Below are 19886 nucleotides of genomic sequence, written 5' to 3'. Positions count from 1 at the left end.
TAGGTTGGTCCTCAAAATCAGAAGAAGAAATGGCTGATCTCCTCCATTAGGTCCTAGGGTCTCTTTTATTTTATAGGTTTTTTTTAGATTAGGGGTATGGGCCTATGAATTATGGGCTTAGGAATTATGGGTTAAGTCTAAAATTAGGCCTAAAAATGAGTTGCTCGAGCCCAAGTTTTATTCTTTTTCCGCGAACGAGACTAAAATTTCTCATTTATTAATTAGTCCTACTTAAGTAAAATAACTATTAAAATAAGACTAACCATTAACACAAAATTATTTTTGGTATTTTTCAAGATTAAAAATGACTATGAAACTATTTTTTTGTAATTTTCATTTTTCTTGTAATAAAATAAAGTAAAAGAGTCAAAATTAACTGAAATAGCGATATTAGGCTAAAATTAAATATTTACATGCTAAAATACAAAAAATCTTGGGAAGGGTAAAAAATCACATGTCTACAGGGTCGACAACCACTGGAAAAAAAGAAAAATCGGGACTCGTCGGTCGAGCCTCTATCTTGCACCAAAGCCATGAACAGTTGGAATAAAAAGTGAAGTACGAGGCAAATAGCGAAGAAAAAACTTTTATTTATGCAATGTCACAACGCTATATATCATCGTTTACATACGGCCCATGCCAACCAATAAAAAAAAGGAAGAAGGAACGAACAGACGACAATCAACAAACAAAATAAAAACAAAAACAAAGGGCAACATTATTCATTCGATGTCATCACCGCCGTCATCATTACCGCTACCATCACCTTCTCCATGAGGTTCACCATTATCATCATCCGCACCCCCATTGGCTTCAGGCATCACCGCGTCGTATCCACAGTTGATGTGAGCCTTCGCTCGCGCTTTTTCGTAAGCAGCCTCGACCACGGTTCCCGCTTCCCACAAACTCTTATATATGCCCCGCTGGGCTTCAGCATAAACCCAGAGCTCATGCATTTGGTGAGGAAAGGCAACAGAGGACGGCTCAACCTGGGCTTGTAGTCATGTATTTTCCGCCTCCAAGGCTGCGACCCAATCTCCCAGAATCGACGCCTCCTAATCAATCGTTCCAATACGCTCTTCCAGCCTTGCCTCCTTAATGGTAGCTGTCTCTCTCTCCGACTCCTGTTCAGATTGGAGTACGCGGATGGTGTCCTCCAAGGCCGCAGCCCTCGCCAAAGCCTCAAACCAAGCCCTCTCGATGTTCTCCAAACCGGCGACTTTGCTCTCCATCGCAGTCAACTTTCTCATCCACTCTGTGCTCATCACCTCGACCTTGACCAAGTTCTGGTCCATCTCTAATTGCATTGACCTCAGCCTGCCCTGCAAATGCTCACACTCTTCCGCGATCCCCTTATCCAACTCGAGCTCCTCATCCTTAATGCGAAGTTGCTCCTCGAGTTCACTCTTACTACAGATCGTCTGCATCAATTCCTGGTCCCTTTTTTCCAACTCCTCACCAAGAGCCCCATTACGGGGATCCGTCCTCAGCCGCTCGTGCATCTCACGACATCTGTCACGGTAGCGACGGTACTTCTACAACATCTTCAAGAAAATCCTTGCCCGAACGTTGGCCTTGCGAATGCTCTCTACTTCCACCATGTATGTCTGAAAATAATAAAGGCGGGGTTAAACTAACGCTTTCGAATAGGGGAAAGCTTGAAGCAAAAACAAAATGCAACGTACCCTCAAGCCCATGACGGCCACCTCATCCCCCAACTCAGCATTAGGGACATCCCAAAGGGACTCATTCTCAGCTTCTGAGCATAACAGGCTAAACTGCGGCACTAAATCCTCCCCTTTCTCCATAAGGTTAACACCGAAAGGGATCTGAAGAACACGGGCCGAGCCCCCCGCATTAACCACCGAGTGATTAAGGCCCTCCTCGAACATCTTGACATCGTCTGGATCTAGGTCTGACTCGGATTCATATTCGTCAACCACCATGCCCTTTCCCCTTTCCGTTGCCGAAGGAAGAGCACGACCCGCTGCAGAATATGAGGGTACGTCTGAAGTCACAACAACAGCGCTAGAGGCCAAGAGGTCTGGTTCTCTACCACGACAAGGTGTTGATCATCAGTAACAGCAGGGACTTCTAGTTGAGCCAAGACGACGGCTGGAGTTTCTAATCATTTATCACGGACACCAACAACTTCAACAGTTTGCTCTGCCTCTACGGGAGGAGCTTCAACAACATCTTCTCCAGAGCCCATCGGGGGAGAGTCATCTAGATGAATCATTGTCGGGGCGCCACCTCAAACTCTACTCTTCGTCTCTTCGATGGCCCCTCTGCCTCTCCAGTCGACGGTGACTCGTTCGTAGGACGAACAACATTGGTCGGGACTTCGTCCTGAAAAGCGGCCCTCGCTGGAGTAACCAAGGCCGCAGATTCAACTGAAACAGCCCTCGACAAAGGTCGTACAGTGGGTACGGCGATGAGGCGAGCGGAGGCGGTCGACTAACAAAAAGCTAGCTGAGGGGGCCTTGCTCTCTACACCCTCCCTGGTGTTAACGAACGATGCATAGGAGGCTAAACAACAAAAGAAAAAAGAGAAAACTGTAGATGAAGGCGCCATCTCACCTATGAGAGGCCTGTATCCGAACCTCTCGTGAAAGGTCGACCATGTGCGAACTACTACTGTATGGGGAAGAACAACCTCTACCCATTCACGAATCCCTTCGACAGGCGATGGGGGCAACCTCTCAGCTGCAAAAGATGAGACGGATTAGCATCCGCAAAAAATGGCCAAACATTTCATTAATTAAAGACGCAAACTTACGTGTGAAGTTCCATCTCTCGGGGAATCCTGTCGGGTCCACTATGATGTTCTCGGTCCGCACATAAAAGTAATTCTCATAGAAACGATGATTGGTTCTGTCGTCCATCTTCACCACCAGACCCCTCGACCCCCGAGGACGCGCGTGAATCATCATATCGCGAATCAGTTGAGGAGCAAAAATGCTATGCATATGGCCCAAAGTGACCTTACGACCGTCAAGTTTTGCATACTTGCACAGCATAAGAAACAACTTGTACAAATAAGGCGAAAACTGAGCGGGGTACACTTCGTAGTAACGACAAAAGTCTACCACTAACATGGGAAAAGGAAGTGTGTACCCTACAATGAAGGGGTAGGCGTAGAACACGCAATACCCAGGACGGTCAAAGTGAACTCTGTCGTCCCTCTCCGTCGGCCATATCTCGACGTAATTAGGGATTCCCCACCGTTCCCTCAAATCTACAATCCCACTTTCTCTAACAATGGAAACAACGGTTTCGGCTCTGCTCCACCACCGAAACTAAAGTCAGTCGCATCCCTCCCGGGGCGAGGCAGAATCTCATCCACCAAGGGAACCTCCTCATCCTTCACCACATCCGCCTCTTCGGTGATCTAAACAAGGCTCTCTGGTACCGGATTAGCGGCAAGAAGATCATCGCGAGAAGAATCGCCGGCCATTTTTAGCAAAAAACTCTCCAAGAGAAGTAATAAGAAGAAGAGACGAAAGGTTTCAGAGAGCAAGAAGGTAAGCAGAAATTCGAGGTATCAGAAAAAGCAATATCTGAAGAACTCTCTCACAAAAATGATGAAGTGAATCAATCAAACGACAAGTTCCCCTATTTATAAGGGACATAAATTCCTCGAGCACGAAACCCGAGAGTCACCACTTGAATCCGATACACACAAAACGTTTCAGCTTCCCAGAAATGTGTGTCATAAAGGTGGCAACCACGAACCAACGCTTCAGTGCCAACCGGTGTTTCGATTCCGAAACCATCGCAACGGTCCACGAGCATCGAAAGAACACCTTCACTCCGCCAAAAAATCCACAGAATGTGTCTAAGGAATGGAAAGTTGGGGGTTAGATTTCTATCGACTTCGCTACAAACATGATCCGTCTGCCAAGCCCGACAAAGGATGACCCCAACAGACGGAGGGACTAACTGTATTGGTCAAAATCTGGCCACCACAACTAGGTTGCCCACGACCCCCTCTTTTCGGCAATCGGGTAGTGAAAGTTCATAGAGTCCACTCCATTTCTCCTCCGAGATACCCGACAAATCGAAAAGAGCAACGCCTAAAGATACGACCAGAATGCATCATTGACCAAAACGTGTCAAGTCACATTGAGGGTAAAGGGATTTCAACTATATATAGCCAAGAAAGGCTTTCGATAGGGGGAGGAGGATTCCCTCAGAAGGGATATCAAAAGAAAAGCTCCACTCCTATATCCTAAGAGAAAAAAAAACAATTGTAACTCTCTCTTCTCATCAAGTGATGTTAAATTTTAATAAGATTATCGATATTTCCTTTATCACTTATGCAATCATCATTACTAAATCTTTCAATTTGAAATTAACTAAGTTTGACTAGGATTTACCGCTTATCTGTGATTGATTTATTCAAAAAGATTTAAATATCTTTTGAGTCCAACAATTCTGTCCGCAATATGATATATTAATTGTTAATAGGTCATTATTTGAAACGCATATCATGATGACTTTGACTTTTTATAGTTTTATGACTATAGTTTGACAAAATGGAAACAAAGTACTCTATCCGCAGGTTGTTAAAGAAAGTATAGAATATTACTATATAGGACGTAGAACATAATATAAACTCTTTAAGACTAACTTCATGGGAACTACTCTTATGTTTCTAGTAGAAACGATAATCAAAATCAACATTTAAGAATGTGACATAATGGTCAACAAAATAAGTGAATACTTCAAAGATCAACGTTCAAATTCCAACAAGAATAAAAAAAAATAACATACTATTTGGTGATTTCATGTCCTCTTCGAACACTAGCAATAAGCAAAGAAACAGTCTTATGTACATGATATTTATCTAGAGGATTTTACTATGCGATTATTTTTGCATCACTAAAATCACTTTTGTAACGTGGGGTAACTATAGATCAAAAGTAAATTACTACTATCGTTTTTGTATAGTAGAGAAATATTCTTAACCATTTTGCCTTTTTGTCTAACTTTCATGTATTGGAAAATGTTAAAGGCCATTAATGTTGCTGGGTCCGACCTGAGAATTGACATAATCCATGAAAGACAGTTGAAAGTGAAGCAAAATAAAGCGCCTTATAAGACAAAAATGTTTCTTCGGGAAGTGAAACGCCCATAAATGGCTGATGCAGCTCCATATTCCCATACTAAATCTGAATCTTCACGTTACTCTTCCTGTCCAACTTATTGAGTTACGTTCGGGCGAAATTTAAATTAAACTTTCAGACAAACAAATTAAATCATCCCTATAAGTTGAGAGAAATCCATAAACCTTTCCTTGAGTTATTCTCAACGATCATCCAGATACTTTAATTGACCCCTTGATTATTTAAATACTTTATGTGATTAGGGGTGTACATAGACCGGGTTAGTTCGATTTTATCAAAACCAAACCAAACCAATTATATCGGTTTGGATTGATTCGGTTTTGTCGGGGTTTTCGGGTTTTTTTGTTACATGAATATTATTTTAATCGTACTTTGTTAAAATTATAGATAAAATTTATATATTTATATGTCGATTTGGTTCGGATTTTTTTACTCAATACCAAACCAAGTCAAACCAAACCTAATCGGGTTTTTTTAATCGGTTTGGTGCGATTTTTCGGTTCGGTTTGAACACCCCTATATGTGACTATTACTAGATGCTTGAGTTACACTTGCTAATGATGTATGAAATCAATAAACAACACGTATAATTTGTAATAAAAACTTAACATGTATAATTAACAAAAATTAAGGCAAAATACATAAAGCGTCCTTTTAAGTTGTCTTTAAAACCAGCGCCAAAACCGCCTCCAACTTCATCTTCTTCCTTCCAGACCAAAACCAGCGCCACCCCACCCCCACCCCCATCCCCATTCATCTTCTTCCTTCTGCATCTCCGCCCCCTTTTCGCAAATCCACCCTCCATCCAACTAATTTAACAAAACTCTTTCCTATTAGACCCCTTCCCCTTCTCACCTCCCTATACTCAATTACCCTCTACATTCGAAATTTAAATCTAAAATCTTTCCACAAAACTAATACAAATATGAAATATTAGAAAATAACCAAAACAGAGAACCCACTATGAAATTATTAACGGATCTCGCTAGAATGTTGATCTAAAAACATTTATAAGGAGTCATATGACATAGGAGTCGCATGATTTAAGCGTCCTCCTCTGCTATGCTACTCTTCAGGGGGGAAAAGACTTTTTCTATTGTAATTTTTTAACTTCGGATATAAGGGATAACAATTTCTATCAACCGAAAGTAGATATTGCGCCCCCTGCTCCAACAGCCTACTTAAATGATAAATGGGTCAATTGAGGTGTCTCAATAATCACTGAGAACAACTTAAATGAGCGATTTATATATTTCACCAATTATATATTACTACATAATGTTCTATTATGAAATATTATATTATGGTGGATATTTTTAACTTCTAAAGGAATAATACTCACTACCTTTTCCATTGTCTATATAACTTCCGTTACTCCACTACTTATGCTTATAACTCCCACACCTCCATAAGAAAATCAGTTTCTCTGTACTACCTAGAGAAAAAATAAGTTCGCAGATGCATTGGCAACACTGGTCCATGATCTCCCCTCATGATCCAAATGGTTAACATCATATTTAAAGCAATCTTATTGTAAGCCTCTATGTAACCCTATAAATAGAAGTGTTTACCCCAAAATTAGGTAACAATTAAATTTGTACGCAGTTTTATGGGTACATGATTTAATTCAACACAAATAATCAAGAATAGCAGATAAATGAATTAAAAACGAAATAAACGATCAAACCAATTGCAGTGTTATGACCAAGCTTGATCTTGGATTGAACAGTGACCTCGTCTTCGCTTGGACCCTCGGTTCGAACCCAGTCGTGAATGAAGAACAGAACAAGTAAATAAAGTTCTTGACAGTAGCTAGAAGGTAAAAATAAACTTGAATTCTCTTGGATTGCATGTTACAATGTGTGTTACAAAAGAAAAACTTCCTCTTTATATAGTAGGAGAGTTTATATCTTAGTATAAGTCTAAAAAGGGTAAAAAATTTCTTTTCTCGATAATTGTTGATCCATAATCGACATCGGGCGAGATTCGAGCCGTGATATCCGTTTGAGGGCGAGTATTATGGCACTGTGTCCGTCATGCGTAACCGTTCATCGTGCCTCATGAGGTCTAGAACTTACAATCTGCTCGGGGCGCGTTGCTTTACCATGTCCAATGTCGGGTATATCGTTCACTTTTCCAGGGTCTCTGACCTCGATTACAATCTCCCGTACCCGTGCTCCTCCTTCGTTCTCTCATCGGAAAATCGAGATAGACATTACCCCCAATTTTACCCGTATACAAGAGGTAGTAGAAATCATGCAGCACACACTTGAAAAACACTCGTTGAAATAAAAAAAGTTTTCTCTTTCCTTTCAGCATCTCTTGCCTATTTTCTTGTTTTATATTATTATTTTGAGCTTAATAAATACTATTTTAAAATATTCAAAAATAGAGAATTTAGTTAAGACTATCAAATTTTGAGGGACTACCATATAAAAGCTTGCTTCCCTATTAAGAGTATCTGCAAAGGCGCTATATTATGTACATGGCGACGAACGGCACACTCAAATAACGGTATTGATGGCCGAGATTATTATTATTATTATTATTTAAGTAAATTGGTGTCTGAATTAGTTGGTAAGCAGTTTAACAACTTTATCAAATATTTGTTACTTTTCGCTAAAGTTTGTACAAGTAAATTTATCCATCAAATTTGACAATCAAGCAAAGATGTGCACCGGCCAAGATCTCTATCTATTGACGAAAAGATAATTAACTTAGAACCTGTTTGGACATGAGAATTGTTTCACTTTTTTTTGAAGTTATTTTATTTTTTTCCGACATCAGTATTTGACCATAAAATTTTTAATTTTCACTTGAATATGAATTTTAAAATTTTTCGAAAATTTTAAAAATTCCAAAAAGGTTTTTTTTCCTCAAAATTTTCACTCAGATCACTCCCAAAAAATTAAAAACAATCCAAATTTATATTCATATTCAAATATAACTTTAATTTTTTAATACCGTTTTAACTTTAAAAAATTCACTTTTTTCGAAAGTTTATAATTCTATGTCCAAACGCCCCCGTAGTGATGAGCATTTTCATCTCCATTTAAATCACGTGGAGTTAATAGTGAACTAACGTGTTAGGAAAAAAAAATGAAAAAACCTTTGTTACGTTGCGTGCTAGTAACTTTTTTTTCTTCTTTTTCGTGACGTTGCGTGCTAAGTTTATAAATACAATACAACAACAACCCAATATAATCGTACTTAGTGGGGTCTGAGAGAGGATAATGTGTACGCAGACTTTAACCCTACATGAGATAGAGAGGCTGTTTCCAAATAGACCCCGGCATCCTTTCCTCCAAGAACTTACCACCTTCCTCTTGGGAGACTCGAACTCAATTGCTCTTGGGAAACTCGAACTCAAGAATTATTGGTTCTATGTTGCAGCAACATAGAAATAGTATTAACTTAGGATTACTGAGGACATGGCCCTTGATAGGGATTTATGGAGGTCGAGCATTAGGGTTGTAGGTTAGGGGAGAGTGTGAATATTTCTACAGCACAATAGAGGGAGACTATCCAGTTAGGAGTTAGACTAGGAATGTCATTAGGCGTCTATTGATGCAGGACTTTACCTTCTAGTTGTACTATACCAGCCATCTATTTCGTATTTTCGTTGTCGTATCCTGTATTTCATATTTCATATCTCTTATATATTGTTGCTGTTTTATTACGCATTTTTACATAACTAATGTATCATCTCCTATTGCTTCTTTTGAGCCGAGGGTCTCCTGGAAAGAGCCTCTCTACCTTTCGGAGTAGGGGTAAGGTCTGCGTACATACAACCCTCCCCAGATCCCACTTGTGGGATTATACTGGGTCGTTGTTGTTGTTGTTGTTGTTACCTACCTACCAGTCTTTCCCTTTGACTTCTATCAAGTTTTAGCCCTTTTTCTCTCTCTATCTTTCACCATCTGTACATCTCCCTAATCCGAATCCTAACAGTGCAAATTTTCAATGGGGACCGAAAATTCTGGAACTGTGGAGATAACGGAGCCATTGCTAGAGGAACCCTCGAAAAAACCCGATTCGGATTTGGAGGATTCGGAAATTATTCCTTATTGGAAGGATCAGATCACGATTAGAGGCCTAGTGGTGAGTGCTGTGCTTGGGACTCTCTTCTGTATCATCACTCACAAGCTCAATCTCACTGTTGGTATCATTCCTTCTCTCAATGTCGCTGCTGGTTTGCTGGGGTTTTTCTTCGTCAAATCATGGACCGGTTTTATGTCGAAACTGGGTTTTTCTGTTCAACCCTTTACTAAGCAAGAGAACACCGTTATTCAGACCTGTGTTGTTGCTTGCTATGGCCTCGCTTTTAGTGGTATTGCCCTATTCTTATCTGATTTTTATTTAATTAATTAAACAAAGAACATGAGTATTGAAATGAAATGGGTCTAAATAGAGCGGAACTGGTAAAGAGGATTCATATAGTCGACCACAACTAGTTTAGGGTGAGGCGTAGTTGATTGATAGTTATATTAAACAAAAACTCTTGGGTTTTATTATTATTGTTATTATTAGCTGATGTTGCCTTCTTCTCGACGTTCTATTTTGGATGTTTAGTTTTATTTGAAGGAGCATCAATTGATTCGTGCATTTGGCATGGTGAATACCTATTAATTCATTCGTGAGCATAAGTTTCAGTTTTTGTTATTGAGATGAAGGGCCAGTAACCAAGGATTTTTGGATGTCGTCAACGAGCTAGTACTAACTTTTAGAGATCAATCAATCAGTCAACTATATCTCAATCACAAACTAAGTGAGGTCAATTATATAATTTCTCCATACAATTGGTCATAATGTGTTGAAACCAACTTTAGAGGTCAGACCTTTAATTTTGTTAGAAGCGTCTGAGGAAACGTACAAATTTAAAATTCACATCTTCCCGTTTTGCTACCACAGGAGGAGACTAGCTGTGGTGACAGATGAATCTTTCATCCTGTATAAAATTTACATTTACTTGTATATTAGGAATTTCAGTTGACTGGAAAACGGTTTCTGTCTCTCTACTTATGGAACAAAAATGAGGAGTATTTATCACCCTAGAGAAATGATGATGAGTTTCTGTGTAATTTATTGGTTACGAGGACTTCTTTCAGTTCTATAGGATGATGAGGACTTAACATTCCTCGTACTTTTAAGCTTATCATATGTTTGATTCATGATGCATTCTCTTGTTACCTTATATATTTGCAGGTGGCTTTGGGTCATACTTGCTAGCAATGGATGAGAAAACATACAAGCTTATAGGTCCTGATTATCCTGGAAACCGTGCAGAGGATGTTAAGAATCCAGGGTTATTATGGATGATGGGCTTTATATTTGTTGTTAGTTTCCTTGGCCTTTTTAGTCTTGTGCCTCTCCGTAAGGTACTTTCTGATTCCGACCATTTTTGGTATTAGTTCAATAGATTGTTAAGGTTTGCATGGTTTGATTAAGATGTCTCCGCAATTTTTTCATGTAAAAATCTGTTATTAATTAATTTAAGAGATGGAGAAGACATATAAAACAAAACTTTTGTCGAATGGGGAACCAACACCACTATATTGCGCTTGAACTGTTATAGCATTAGCACCCACCGGCCAGCAATGTCCTTTCTATTTATTTACTTGTGCTATTCTATGAAATGCTTCTTTTGAAAGTTTTCTGTAGCTATATTGTATTAATTGAATAAATTTTTGGGCATATGCTCCACATCCTTGTTGCTCATATGTTGATTGGGATTCAAATATCTATCTGATAAATTTGATTCTCTTGTAAATGTGATTTCAGGTTATGGTTATGGGTTATAAGCTCACATACCCTAGTGGAACCGCCACTGCGATGCTAATAAATAGCTTCCACACAAATACTGGTGCTGAACTTGCAAGGCAAGAGATTCATTGTTATGTTCCTTTTTGTATCTTATTTCATGAAGATGCTACATCTTTGCGCTAGCTACCTGATTGATGATAGAAGTGCAGAAGGTGTCTTGTAAGATAAGACCGGTTAAACTTATTTAATGCTTAATGCTCCTTATCAGCAAGAGAGAGTCTTGGTGATTGGTGTACTTGAGAATAAAGTTGTACAGCTTTTACCTGTTCACATGAACATCACCAAATAATTAGCATCACCTTTTCTTCTCTGGCTTTTGGAGTCGATTCCTTTTCTTCTTTCTCTGGTTCAGACGTTAATATGTGTTTTTTCGCATTTATCTTTTTTCCCCAGTTGGGGCGGGGTGCGGTTTTAGGGGGTGGGGGTGGTGCTTTAACTATTCAATCATTTCTATGGTCTTAGGAGAACTTACTTTGAAGCATTTTGTGCTCTATGATTATCACAAGTATCATTTGTTGTCACAGGAATCAAGTTGGTCGTCTAGGAAAATATTTGAGCATAAGTTTCTGCTGGAGCTGTTTTAAATGGTTTTTCAGTGGTATTGGCGATGCATGTGGCTTTGACAATTTTCCCACCCTTGGGCTGACCCTATTCAAGAACACGTTAGTATATTCTTCTAATATCTGCAATTCTTATATTCCTTGCTATATTTTCTTGATCTGGAATAGGGGCAAGGTAAAGCTCTTTTTCTTCCTTTTTTTCTCTCTGTTCGCATTGATTATTTTTTATTCTTAAGCTAATAATTTCCATGGGTTAGCTGAGAAGAGAATTGTTGTAGCTTTATTAGATTGGAATGAGAAAGCGGCTAGATTTATGCTTTTGTGAACAATTGTTCATTTTCAAGAGGAGGAAACACTTGCAACAGTTCTTCGCGCACAATATATGTTAGGCTGCTAGAACACCCGCATTATTTGAATTCTATAGATGCCATGATTTTGGTGCTACTGCTAAATTAGAGGCTGTGAAAATTTCTTTTTCCATTGGCTCTTCTGTATGATCTCTTATGGATACTTGCCCTATTTTTTAATGTTTACATATTATCTTTAACTTTTATTTTGTCACTAGATATTCTCTGTCCTTGGTTTTTGTTATAGTAAGTTGAGGCCGAGAAAGAAACACGACCCGAAGCCTTGTAGTATGACTGTATTCCTTTTCCCTCTTTTCTCCCTCTTCCCCTACCTGCTGGAACTAAAACAAAACTATGACCTTCTTGTTAAAGAATGGATTCGCTATTGATGTTTTGGCTCTTACACAGTCGTCATCCTGCAGGTTCTATTTTGATTTTAGTCCAACTTATGTTGGATGTGGTCTTATCTGTCCTCACATAGTCAACTGTTCAGTTCTCTTTGGAGCTATTATATCATGGGGTGTACTGTGGCCATTGATCTCCCAACGTGCTGGTGACTGGTATCCAGCAGACCTTGGAAGCAATGATTTCAAAGGTCTCTATGGATATAAGGTGTGTAATTACTGATAACTAATTCTAGCTGATGCACATCCGAAACACGATAACTCTGTAATGCTATCTTAATGTGCAACTCTAAGAGTAATGTACTTCAAGAAAGATTGTACAAACTTTCTCAAGCTATTCCCGTACTTCATTTTGGCATAAAATGAGGTAAGACGAGGAAGTAATGAAAAAAGAGAAAGATAAGAGGAAATTTATGTTAGTGGATTCCTTGCCTATGGTTCTTGTCAGCGTAGAGTATAAGGATTGTTATCTGTAGTCGACTATATAGCAATGACAGACATTTTCAAATGTTAGGGTACTTCTAATTTGCCAAAATACTTCTCAAGCATAGAATCTGCAATTTCATTGCAGGATTTGAATGCATAGCATGCAATTTCTTCAATTCCAGTTTGATAGCTGTATTTTCAAAAAGTCTGCTTTATCTTTCTGGCCTCAATGCTTTTGTGCGACGACTGGCCATTGGTCCTATGTAGGCTTGCTCTGTCTATGACATAAGATTGTTGGTAGAGTTAGAAATTGTGATACTCAAGAAGTCAGTTGACATTGTAGTTGAGGATCCTAGGCAATTTGGTGGAATGCCCACTGACAGGGGTGCCTCCCCCTTGGTTGCGGGGTGCTGGATCCAGGATGTATCTGCTTGCCTACTCCGAAACTGTAGGCTAGAAGCAATTACAACACCCTTGACATGTAACATCACTGAAAATATTCACTTCTTAAATCATAAAAGTAAAGAAATTGATGTATCTTTATTTTTCTGGAAAATTTTACATGTAGGACAATAGTGCAGTGTCAACAGAAGATTGCCGTTCAGTAATCAGCAATTTAAAAGCTCCTTTTCCCCAACTTAAGAATCCAAAATCCTCATGAGAAGCATGTTTTTTATATGCTTCCCGGGTTTTACTAAAAGCTCTCTAGGTGTGAGACAGCTAAGATATGAGCAAATTCCTCGTGTGTCACCTCTTAATGGTGAAATGGACCTTGAGGAAGTGAGAATCTTCAGCTCATCTTTTTTCCCCTAGAGATTTGTTATTTTACTGTTGCAGCCCTAGTGATTTATTGACCTCATTTATCACATTGTCTTCTAGTAAATCATTTTAAGGTGCATTCGTAGTATCACAAGTACGCTTATTCTATTGTTCTTTCCCCTAGAGAACTGGCCGTATACTTCCTTTGATGTTCTTAAAATCTTCCCATATACTTCTGTTGGTGTTATTATAATCTTCATTTTCTTTCCTTTGTTTGCAGGTATTCATAGCCATCTCCCTCATACTTGGAGATGGGCTTTACAATTTAGTTAAGATAGTTGCAATCACCATAAGGGAAATTTTTAGAAGTGGCAGCACACAGAAGGATCTTCCCTTGGTCATGGAAGTCATAGGTAGGCCTTAATTGACCAAGTATTTGGTATTTAAGTATTGAGAACAACATTACCTATTTGACTGCACTATAGTGATAAAATTACAAACTGCTACATCAAAACTCCAAATTGATAAACAAATGGTTCACTCGTAATGATGAGAAAACAAGCTGCTGGGATCTGAAAAGATTTAAGCTTCTTCTTTCTGCTTGGTTATAATGTCAATGCAATTGAGGAACAGTGATCAAGCAGAGGAAAAGGTTGATGTTAGCTTTTGCACTGACTTATTCCCATTTCTGCAATTGCTTTGTGAACCAGTTAATCAATTTAGAAAGCCTCTGTTACTGCACTATTAGAAGGGGGAACGCTTTTTTTTGTTCGCTCTAAAATGGGCTTGAGAGATTACTACTTTATGGGATATGTAATGTTTCTTGATTTTGTCTATTCATATTCTTACAGGTGGTGAGACTTCCAAACTAGAATTGGAAAGGAAGAAGCGCGATGAAATTTTCCTGAAAGATAGGATACCGTTTTGGTTTGCTGCGTCTGGATACGTTGCCCTGGCGGCAATATCTACAGCCGCAATGCCAATGATATTTCCTCCTCTGAAGTGGTATTTGGTCCTTTGCTCATATGTTATTGCCCCTGCCCTTGCCTTCTGCAACTCCTACGGCACAGGACTTACAGACTGGAGCTTGGCTTCAACTTATGGTAAAATTGGTCTTTTTATGATTGCGTCACTGGTAGGAAGCAATGGTGGGGTCATAGCAGGATTGGCAGCATGTGGAGTTATGATGTCCATAGTCTCCACAGCTGCTGACTTAATGCAAGACTTCAAGACGGGGTATCTTACACTATCATCAGCTAAATCAATGTTTGTGAGTCAGTTGGTGGGAACAGCGATGGGTTGCATTATTGCGCCCCTCACATTCTGGATGTATTGGAATGCTTTTGACATTGGGTCTCCTGATAGTCCATACAAAGCACCATATGCTGTCATTTACCGAGAGATGGCCATTCTGGGGATTGAGGGATTCTCCGAGCTTCCAAAGCATTGCCTTGCATTGTGTTGTGGCTTTTTTGTGGCAGCTCTGGCCATAAACCTCTTGAGGGATGTTACTCCAGCAAAATTCTCCCAATTCATCCCTATTCCAATGGCAATGGCTGTACCATTCTATATTGGGGCCTACTTTGCAATTGACATGTTTGTTGGCACAGTGATATTATTTGTATGGGAGAGGATAAATAAGAAGGATGCAGAAGATTTTGCTGGTGCTGTTGCCTCTGGTTTGATATGTGGTGATGGGATTTGGACCATACCATCAGCTATCCTCTCTATCTTCAGGATTAACCCACCAATCTGCATGTACTTTGGGCCTTCTGTGAGCACCTGAACAAGTGTACGCCTTGTAGCATTTGCAATTCTTTCTTTACTCTTATCAGAAAAACCTCTCGGATTGTAAATATTCTGTTAAGTATTTCTCCAATCATTTGTACCTGTAAATGTGCACCAGATGTTATAAACTTGGTAGTGTCCTACACGAAAATGAATTACCACTTCATCAAGCATTTGACATTGTTGTTCTTTTGAAGCATTCATTGCCCCAGTGTTTCCTAGTGTTGGAAAAATATTGCTACCAGGGGGTCCGGGAGAGCACAAAGCCCAAATATAGCTGTTGGATCTGTAAGTTTTTCTCCTTAACTTATATTACACATTTTTTATTTTGGAAGGTTTTAAAAATATGATTTTGCCGATTAGGTAATATCAATAAATTTTATATATTGGAAGGTATGGACGAATAAAAGAAGTCTAGCTTATGTCCTTGAAATGTTACTTTCTGAAACATAATTATTAGAAATAAATTATTTAAATTTAACTAAGATTGTAGAACTTTGTGTAATTACTTAGTTTTTGTTAAAGCCTATGTCTAAAAATTGGAAATATTAAGATCTAGAGCTGGCGTTCTCTCTTTCCAAATATTTTAGTGGAAATTAGAGTGTGTGTATGTCCGATGGTCAAGCTTACCCTAAAAAAATAAATAAAGCAATACTCCTCAATTTCAAGTAAGTTTTTTATTATCCTGCAAAAAAGAAATCTAGAAGGAATTGATATTTAGTCAAGTAAGTTTGCTCTGGATACAACCATTAGATTTAGTCAAATTTCTTGTAGAGTTAGTCAAAAAGGCATGAAAGAAATGGTATAAGTTGCGGCAGCCTGACTAGTGACAACCTCAGAATCAAAGATGAAATGATTTATTATAGGGTGAAAATCATTTACCCTCCCCAACTTTGTATTAAAAATCAAACTCCCCCTCAACTTTGTACAATAAACGTTCTCCCCCCTTTATCCTACACAATACCTTTTTTGCCCTTGAATTTTTAATTTCCTCCTCAATTCAATACTTTTTTATTATATGATATATTTTTTATGGTTTTAGCTATAACTTAAATTATGTAATACCCATTATAAATTGTAATTAGAGTTCATTAAAATTATAAGTAGAATAAGTAATTAGAGTTAAAATTATCTTATCTTTATGATTGTTATTTTAATATAATGCATATTAGATATATATTTAAGTTATATTTTCTTAGCAGCGGAGCTAGAAACTCATATAAGAGGATTAAAAAATACCACAATTTTTTTTATAATTTCGGATTGAACTTGTGAGCTAAGATAACTTGGGGTGTTTTTCAATCCTCTTATATGAAAAACTCGGATTGAACTTGTGAGCTAAGAAATTAAAATTTGTGAGCTAAGAGAATAGAGTTCATTAATTTCTATTAATTTTAATTAACTCTAATTACTTATTCTACTTATAATTTTAATGAACTCTAATTACAATTTATAATAGGTATTACAAAATTTAAGTTATAGCTAAAACCATAAAAAATATATCATATAATAAAAAAGTATTGAATTGAGGAGGAAATTGAAAATTCAAGGGCGAAAAAGGTATTGCGTAGGATAAAGGGGGGAGAATGATTATTGTTCAAAGTTGAGGGTGAGTTTGATTTTTAACACAAAGTTAGGGAGGGTAAATGATTTTCACCCTTTATTATAAGGTGAAAGAGGTAAAGAAATCCACTCCAACCAACGTCTGACCACCCAATTTTTAGTGCCTTATCTAATCGACAACAAAATGGATGGAATTAGTATAAGATTATCCTTTTGTTATAACCTGCACCTCCCATCAAACGACCAATTCAAATAATAGTACTGAATTATGCTAACCACATCATCTTTGTGCAGGGAATTATGAAGGTCGAGCATTAAGGTTGTAGGTTAGTGGAGAGTGTGAATATTTCTACAACACAATAGAGGGAGACTATCTAGTTAGGAGTTAGACTAGGAATGTCATTGGTCGTCTATTCATGCAGGGCTTTACCTTCTAGTTGTACTATACCAGCCATCTATTTCGTATTTCGTATTTCGTATTTCGTATCCTGTATTTCATATTTCATATCTCTTATATATTGTTGTTATTTTTATTACGCATTTTTATGGTACTAATATATCATCTCCTATTGCTTTTTTGAGCCGAGGGTCTCCTGGAAACAGCTTCTCTACCCTTCGGGGTAGGGGTAAGGTCTGCGTACATATTACCCTCCCCAGACCCCACTTGTAGGATTATACTGGATCGTCGTTGTTGTTGTTGTACATCATCTTTGTGTATTACCAATACTCGAGCACCTATACTAAGAATCACAAAGTCGTGTTCACGTTTTGGAATAGTTGGGAAGTAGTGGTAAAGAGTTATGGCTTAAACATAGAGCTTAATCTATATCTGCCATAACCACAAAAAGCCAAGTCGCATTGTTAAGACAAAATAAATTACCTTTTAACTAAAAAAACCTTTTTAAAGTTTAAATTAGTTGGTTACTCTATTTAAATTAATAAATATAGATATATTATAATTAGCTATATTAAGAAAACAAAAATATAAAAAAAAATAACTACCCATTCAAATTGGGGAGTAGTTTATAGTTGGTGTTTTAAAATTATAAAATTAAATTAGCTACAATAAAAAAACGAAAATATTAATTAAAAAGTGTTGTGTCCTTAACTTCAAAAGTATAAATTAGCTTTAGGATATGATGTTCTTAATTTTATCTGTATTGTGTCCTTAATATTTACACAATATTCATGAAGAAAGGGTAAAATTGTCTTTTCGTATTAATCTTTGTGTAACATTAAAAATACTGAATAAAAATTAAATACCACGTTAAAAAGTGACTACAAATTACATCATTAGAGAATTAGTAAAACTTTATAAATTTCGTGTTCTATGATTATGGGGTGTCTTAATTCAAGGGAAGTCCCTTTCTTTGTCTTTTTCTATAGCCGCCTATATTTCCCAGCTGAATAATTACCTTTGTTTATTAATTGCGTTGACTTTTACACGTTGAAGGACTGGTATTCCCTTTCCGCCCTTTCCGATTCCCTTAGGCTATGGGAAATTCGGGAAAATTTTATTTTGTGTCTCATACAACTGACACTAGTTTTATGAGGTAATTTTTTGTCTTACGATTTTGTGGACCCAGATTTCTGTGGACCCAAAAGTGTAAGATTGGGTCCACAAATTTGTGAGACAAAAAGGAACCTCATACAACTAGTGTAAGTTGTATGAGACACAAAATAAAACTTCTGAGAAATTGGGAACAAGAAAATTAACATCAGACATTAGCTTGTATTTATGTAATTAATTCAATCAATGAAAGAAATTGATAACGACAGATATCAGGGAAATTATGCATAAAATAACTTTATGTATGTATCAGGAAATAATTTTCTAACGACAGATATCAGGAAATTTAAAATAATTTTGCTTCGCATGTTATCATCATCACTTTTTGACCACCAAAAAGCAGAAAAGATCCCCTTCCTAGGTCTTGGTAGGCAATATAAGTATACAACCTTTGCTTGTCGGCTAAAAACAACAACATACCCAGTATTATTTCACACCGTGAGGTCTTGGGAGAGTAGTGTGTACATAGACCTTACCTTGTAAGAATAGATAGGTTGTTTCCAATAGATCCTCGGCTCAGGAAAGCATACGCACCATATTAATGAAAATATAGACAAGAAAAAACATCAGCAAAAAGCCATATAAAAGCAACCCAAAATCCGGAGACAAGGGGAAAATTTTATTTCTTACACTAAAACAATAAATATAGCTTTTATCACTTAATTATAATTTAGTAGTATATATTTAATTATTAACATATTTGGTTTGATAATGGGACATAATATGAATATTCAATCCAAAATCTTACCGTGACGAACGGTATAGTCTAGGATCATTACATACTCAATGTGAGAACAGTTATTCTTAGTGCGTAGATAAATTATAAATATGGTATTTAAACAGGTAAAAATTATTGTATGAGAGCTATTAAACTTTGCGCCAATATGTAACAACAAACATCAACAACAACAGCAACATCATCAACGCAGTAATAATCTCACTAGTGGGTCTGGGGAGGATAGAGTGTATGTAGAACTTATCCCTATCCGGAGAGATAGCAAAGCTATTTCCGGGAGACCCTCGGCCGCGACCAATATGTAATATAGTATTATTTTTCGCTCGTTGTCAGTGTTTGACTCAAAAGATGTTACGACTTTTTTGAACAAATCAATCGAAGATGAAGGGGTAAATCGTAGCTGAAGATAATAATCTCTAGAATAATAATAGGTAAAAGGAAGAGAGTTGCGAAGTTTCTTTTCATTCAAGATTGGTAAGTTTCCCAGAGTCCCCCCTTTACAAGGTCGTTTTTCCCCCTTATATACTCGAGAAAAACCCTTCAGAATTGTGAGCAACCAAATACAGGGAATATTCGGCGGAATATTCTTAATGGCCTCTAATGGGATTACACTACTACAGGGGTCGTGCAGTTTCTTCTTTCGCCCTAAGGTCGTCTCCCTTGGGACACCGATTCGAAGGTACTTAGTCGTTTGTCGTGCTCGTCATAGGTCGAGGTCGGTCAAATTTGGACCCATACAGTTAGTCTCTCCGCTTGTCGGGATCGCGACCGGATGTGTCCT

The 19886-nt window shown here is 37.8% G+C and overlaps 1 protein-coding gene across 1 annotated transcript; it reads left to right on the top strand.

Moving 5' to 3' along the window:
- Nucleotides 1–9011: 9011 nt before the first annotated feature.
- Nucleotides 9012–15409, top strand: LOC104210186 (probable metal-nicotianamine transporter YSL6). The gene is made up of 7 exons (XM_009759009.2): nucleotides 9012–9459; nucleotides 10335–10507; nucleotides 10911–11008; nucleotides 11477–11614; nucleotides 12282–12471; nucleotides 13729–13861; nucleotides 14300–15409. The coding sequence occupies exons 1-7, from the start codon at nucleotides 9093–9095 to the stop codon at nucleotides 15232–15234; spliced, it is 2034 nt and encodes a 677-aa protein (XP_009757311.1). The 5' UTR covers nucleotides 9012–9092; the 3' UTR covers nucleotides 15235–15409.
- The last annotated feature ends 4477 nt before the right edge of the window (nucleotides 15410–19886 follow it).

The sequence above is a fragment of the Nicotiana sylvestris genome, chromosome 2, assembly GCF_000393655.2.
Source record: "Nicotiana sylvestris chromosome 2, ASM39365v2, whole genome shotgun sequence".
NCBI lineage: Eukaryota > Viridiplantae > Streptophyta > Magnoliopsida > Solanales > Solanaceae > Nicotiana > Nicotiana sylvestris.
The sequence above is the reverse complement of the archived record's forward strand: the minus strand, read 5'-3'. Positions and strand labels throughout refer to the sequence as shown.

Coding starts and splice junctions, on each gene's coding strand:
- LOC104210186 (XM_009759009.2), top strand. CDS start 9,093: ATGGGGACCGAAAATTCTGGAACTGTGGAGATAACGGAGCCATTGCTA. Junction 9,460..10,334: donor CTATGGCCTCGCTTTTAGTG/GTATTGCCCTAT, acceptor ATATATTTGCAG/GTGGCTTTGGGTCATACTTG. Junction 11,009..11,476: donor ACTGGTGCTGAACTTGCAAG/GCAAGAGATTCA, acceptor TTGTTGTCACAG/GAATCAAGTTGGTCGTCTAG.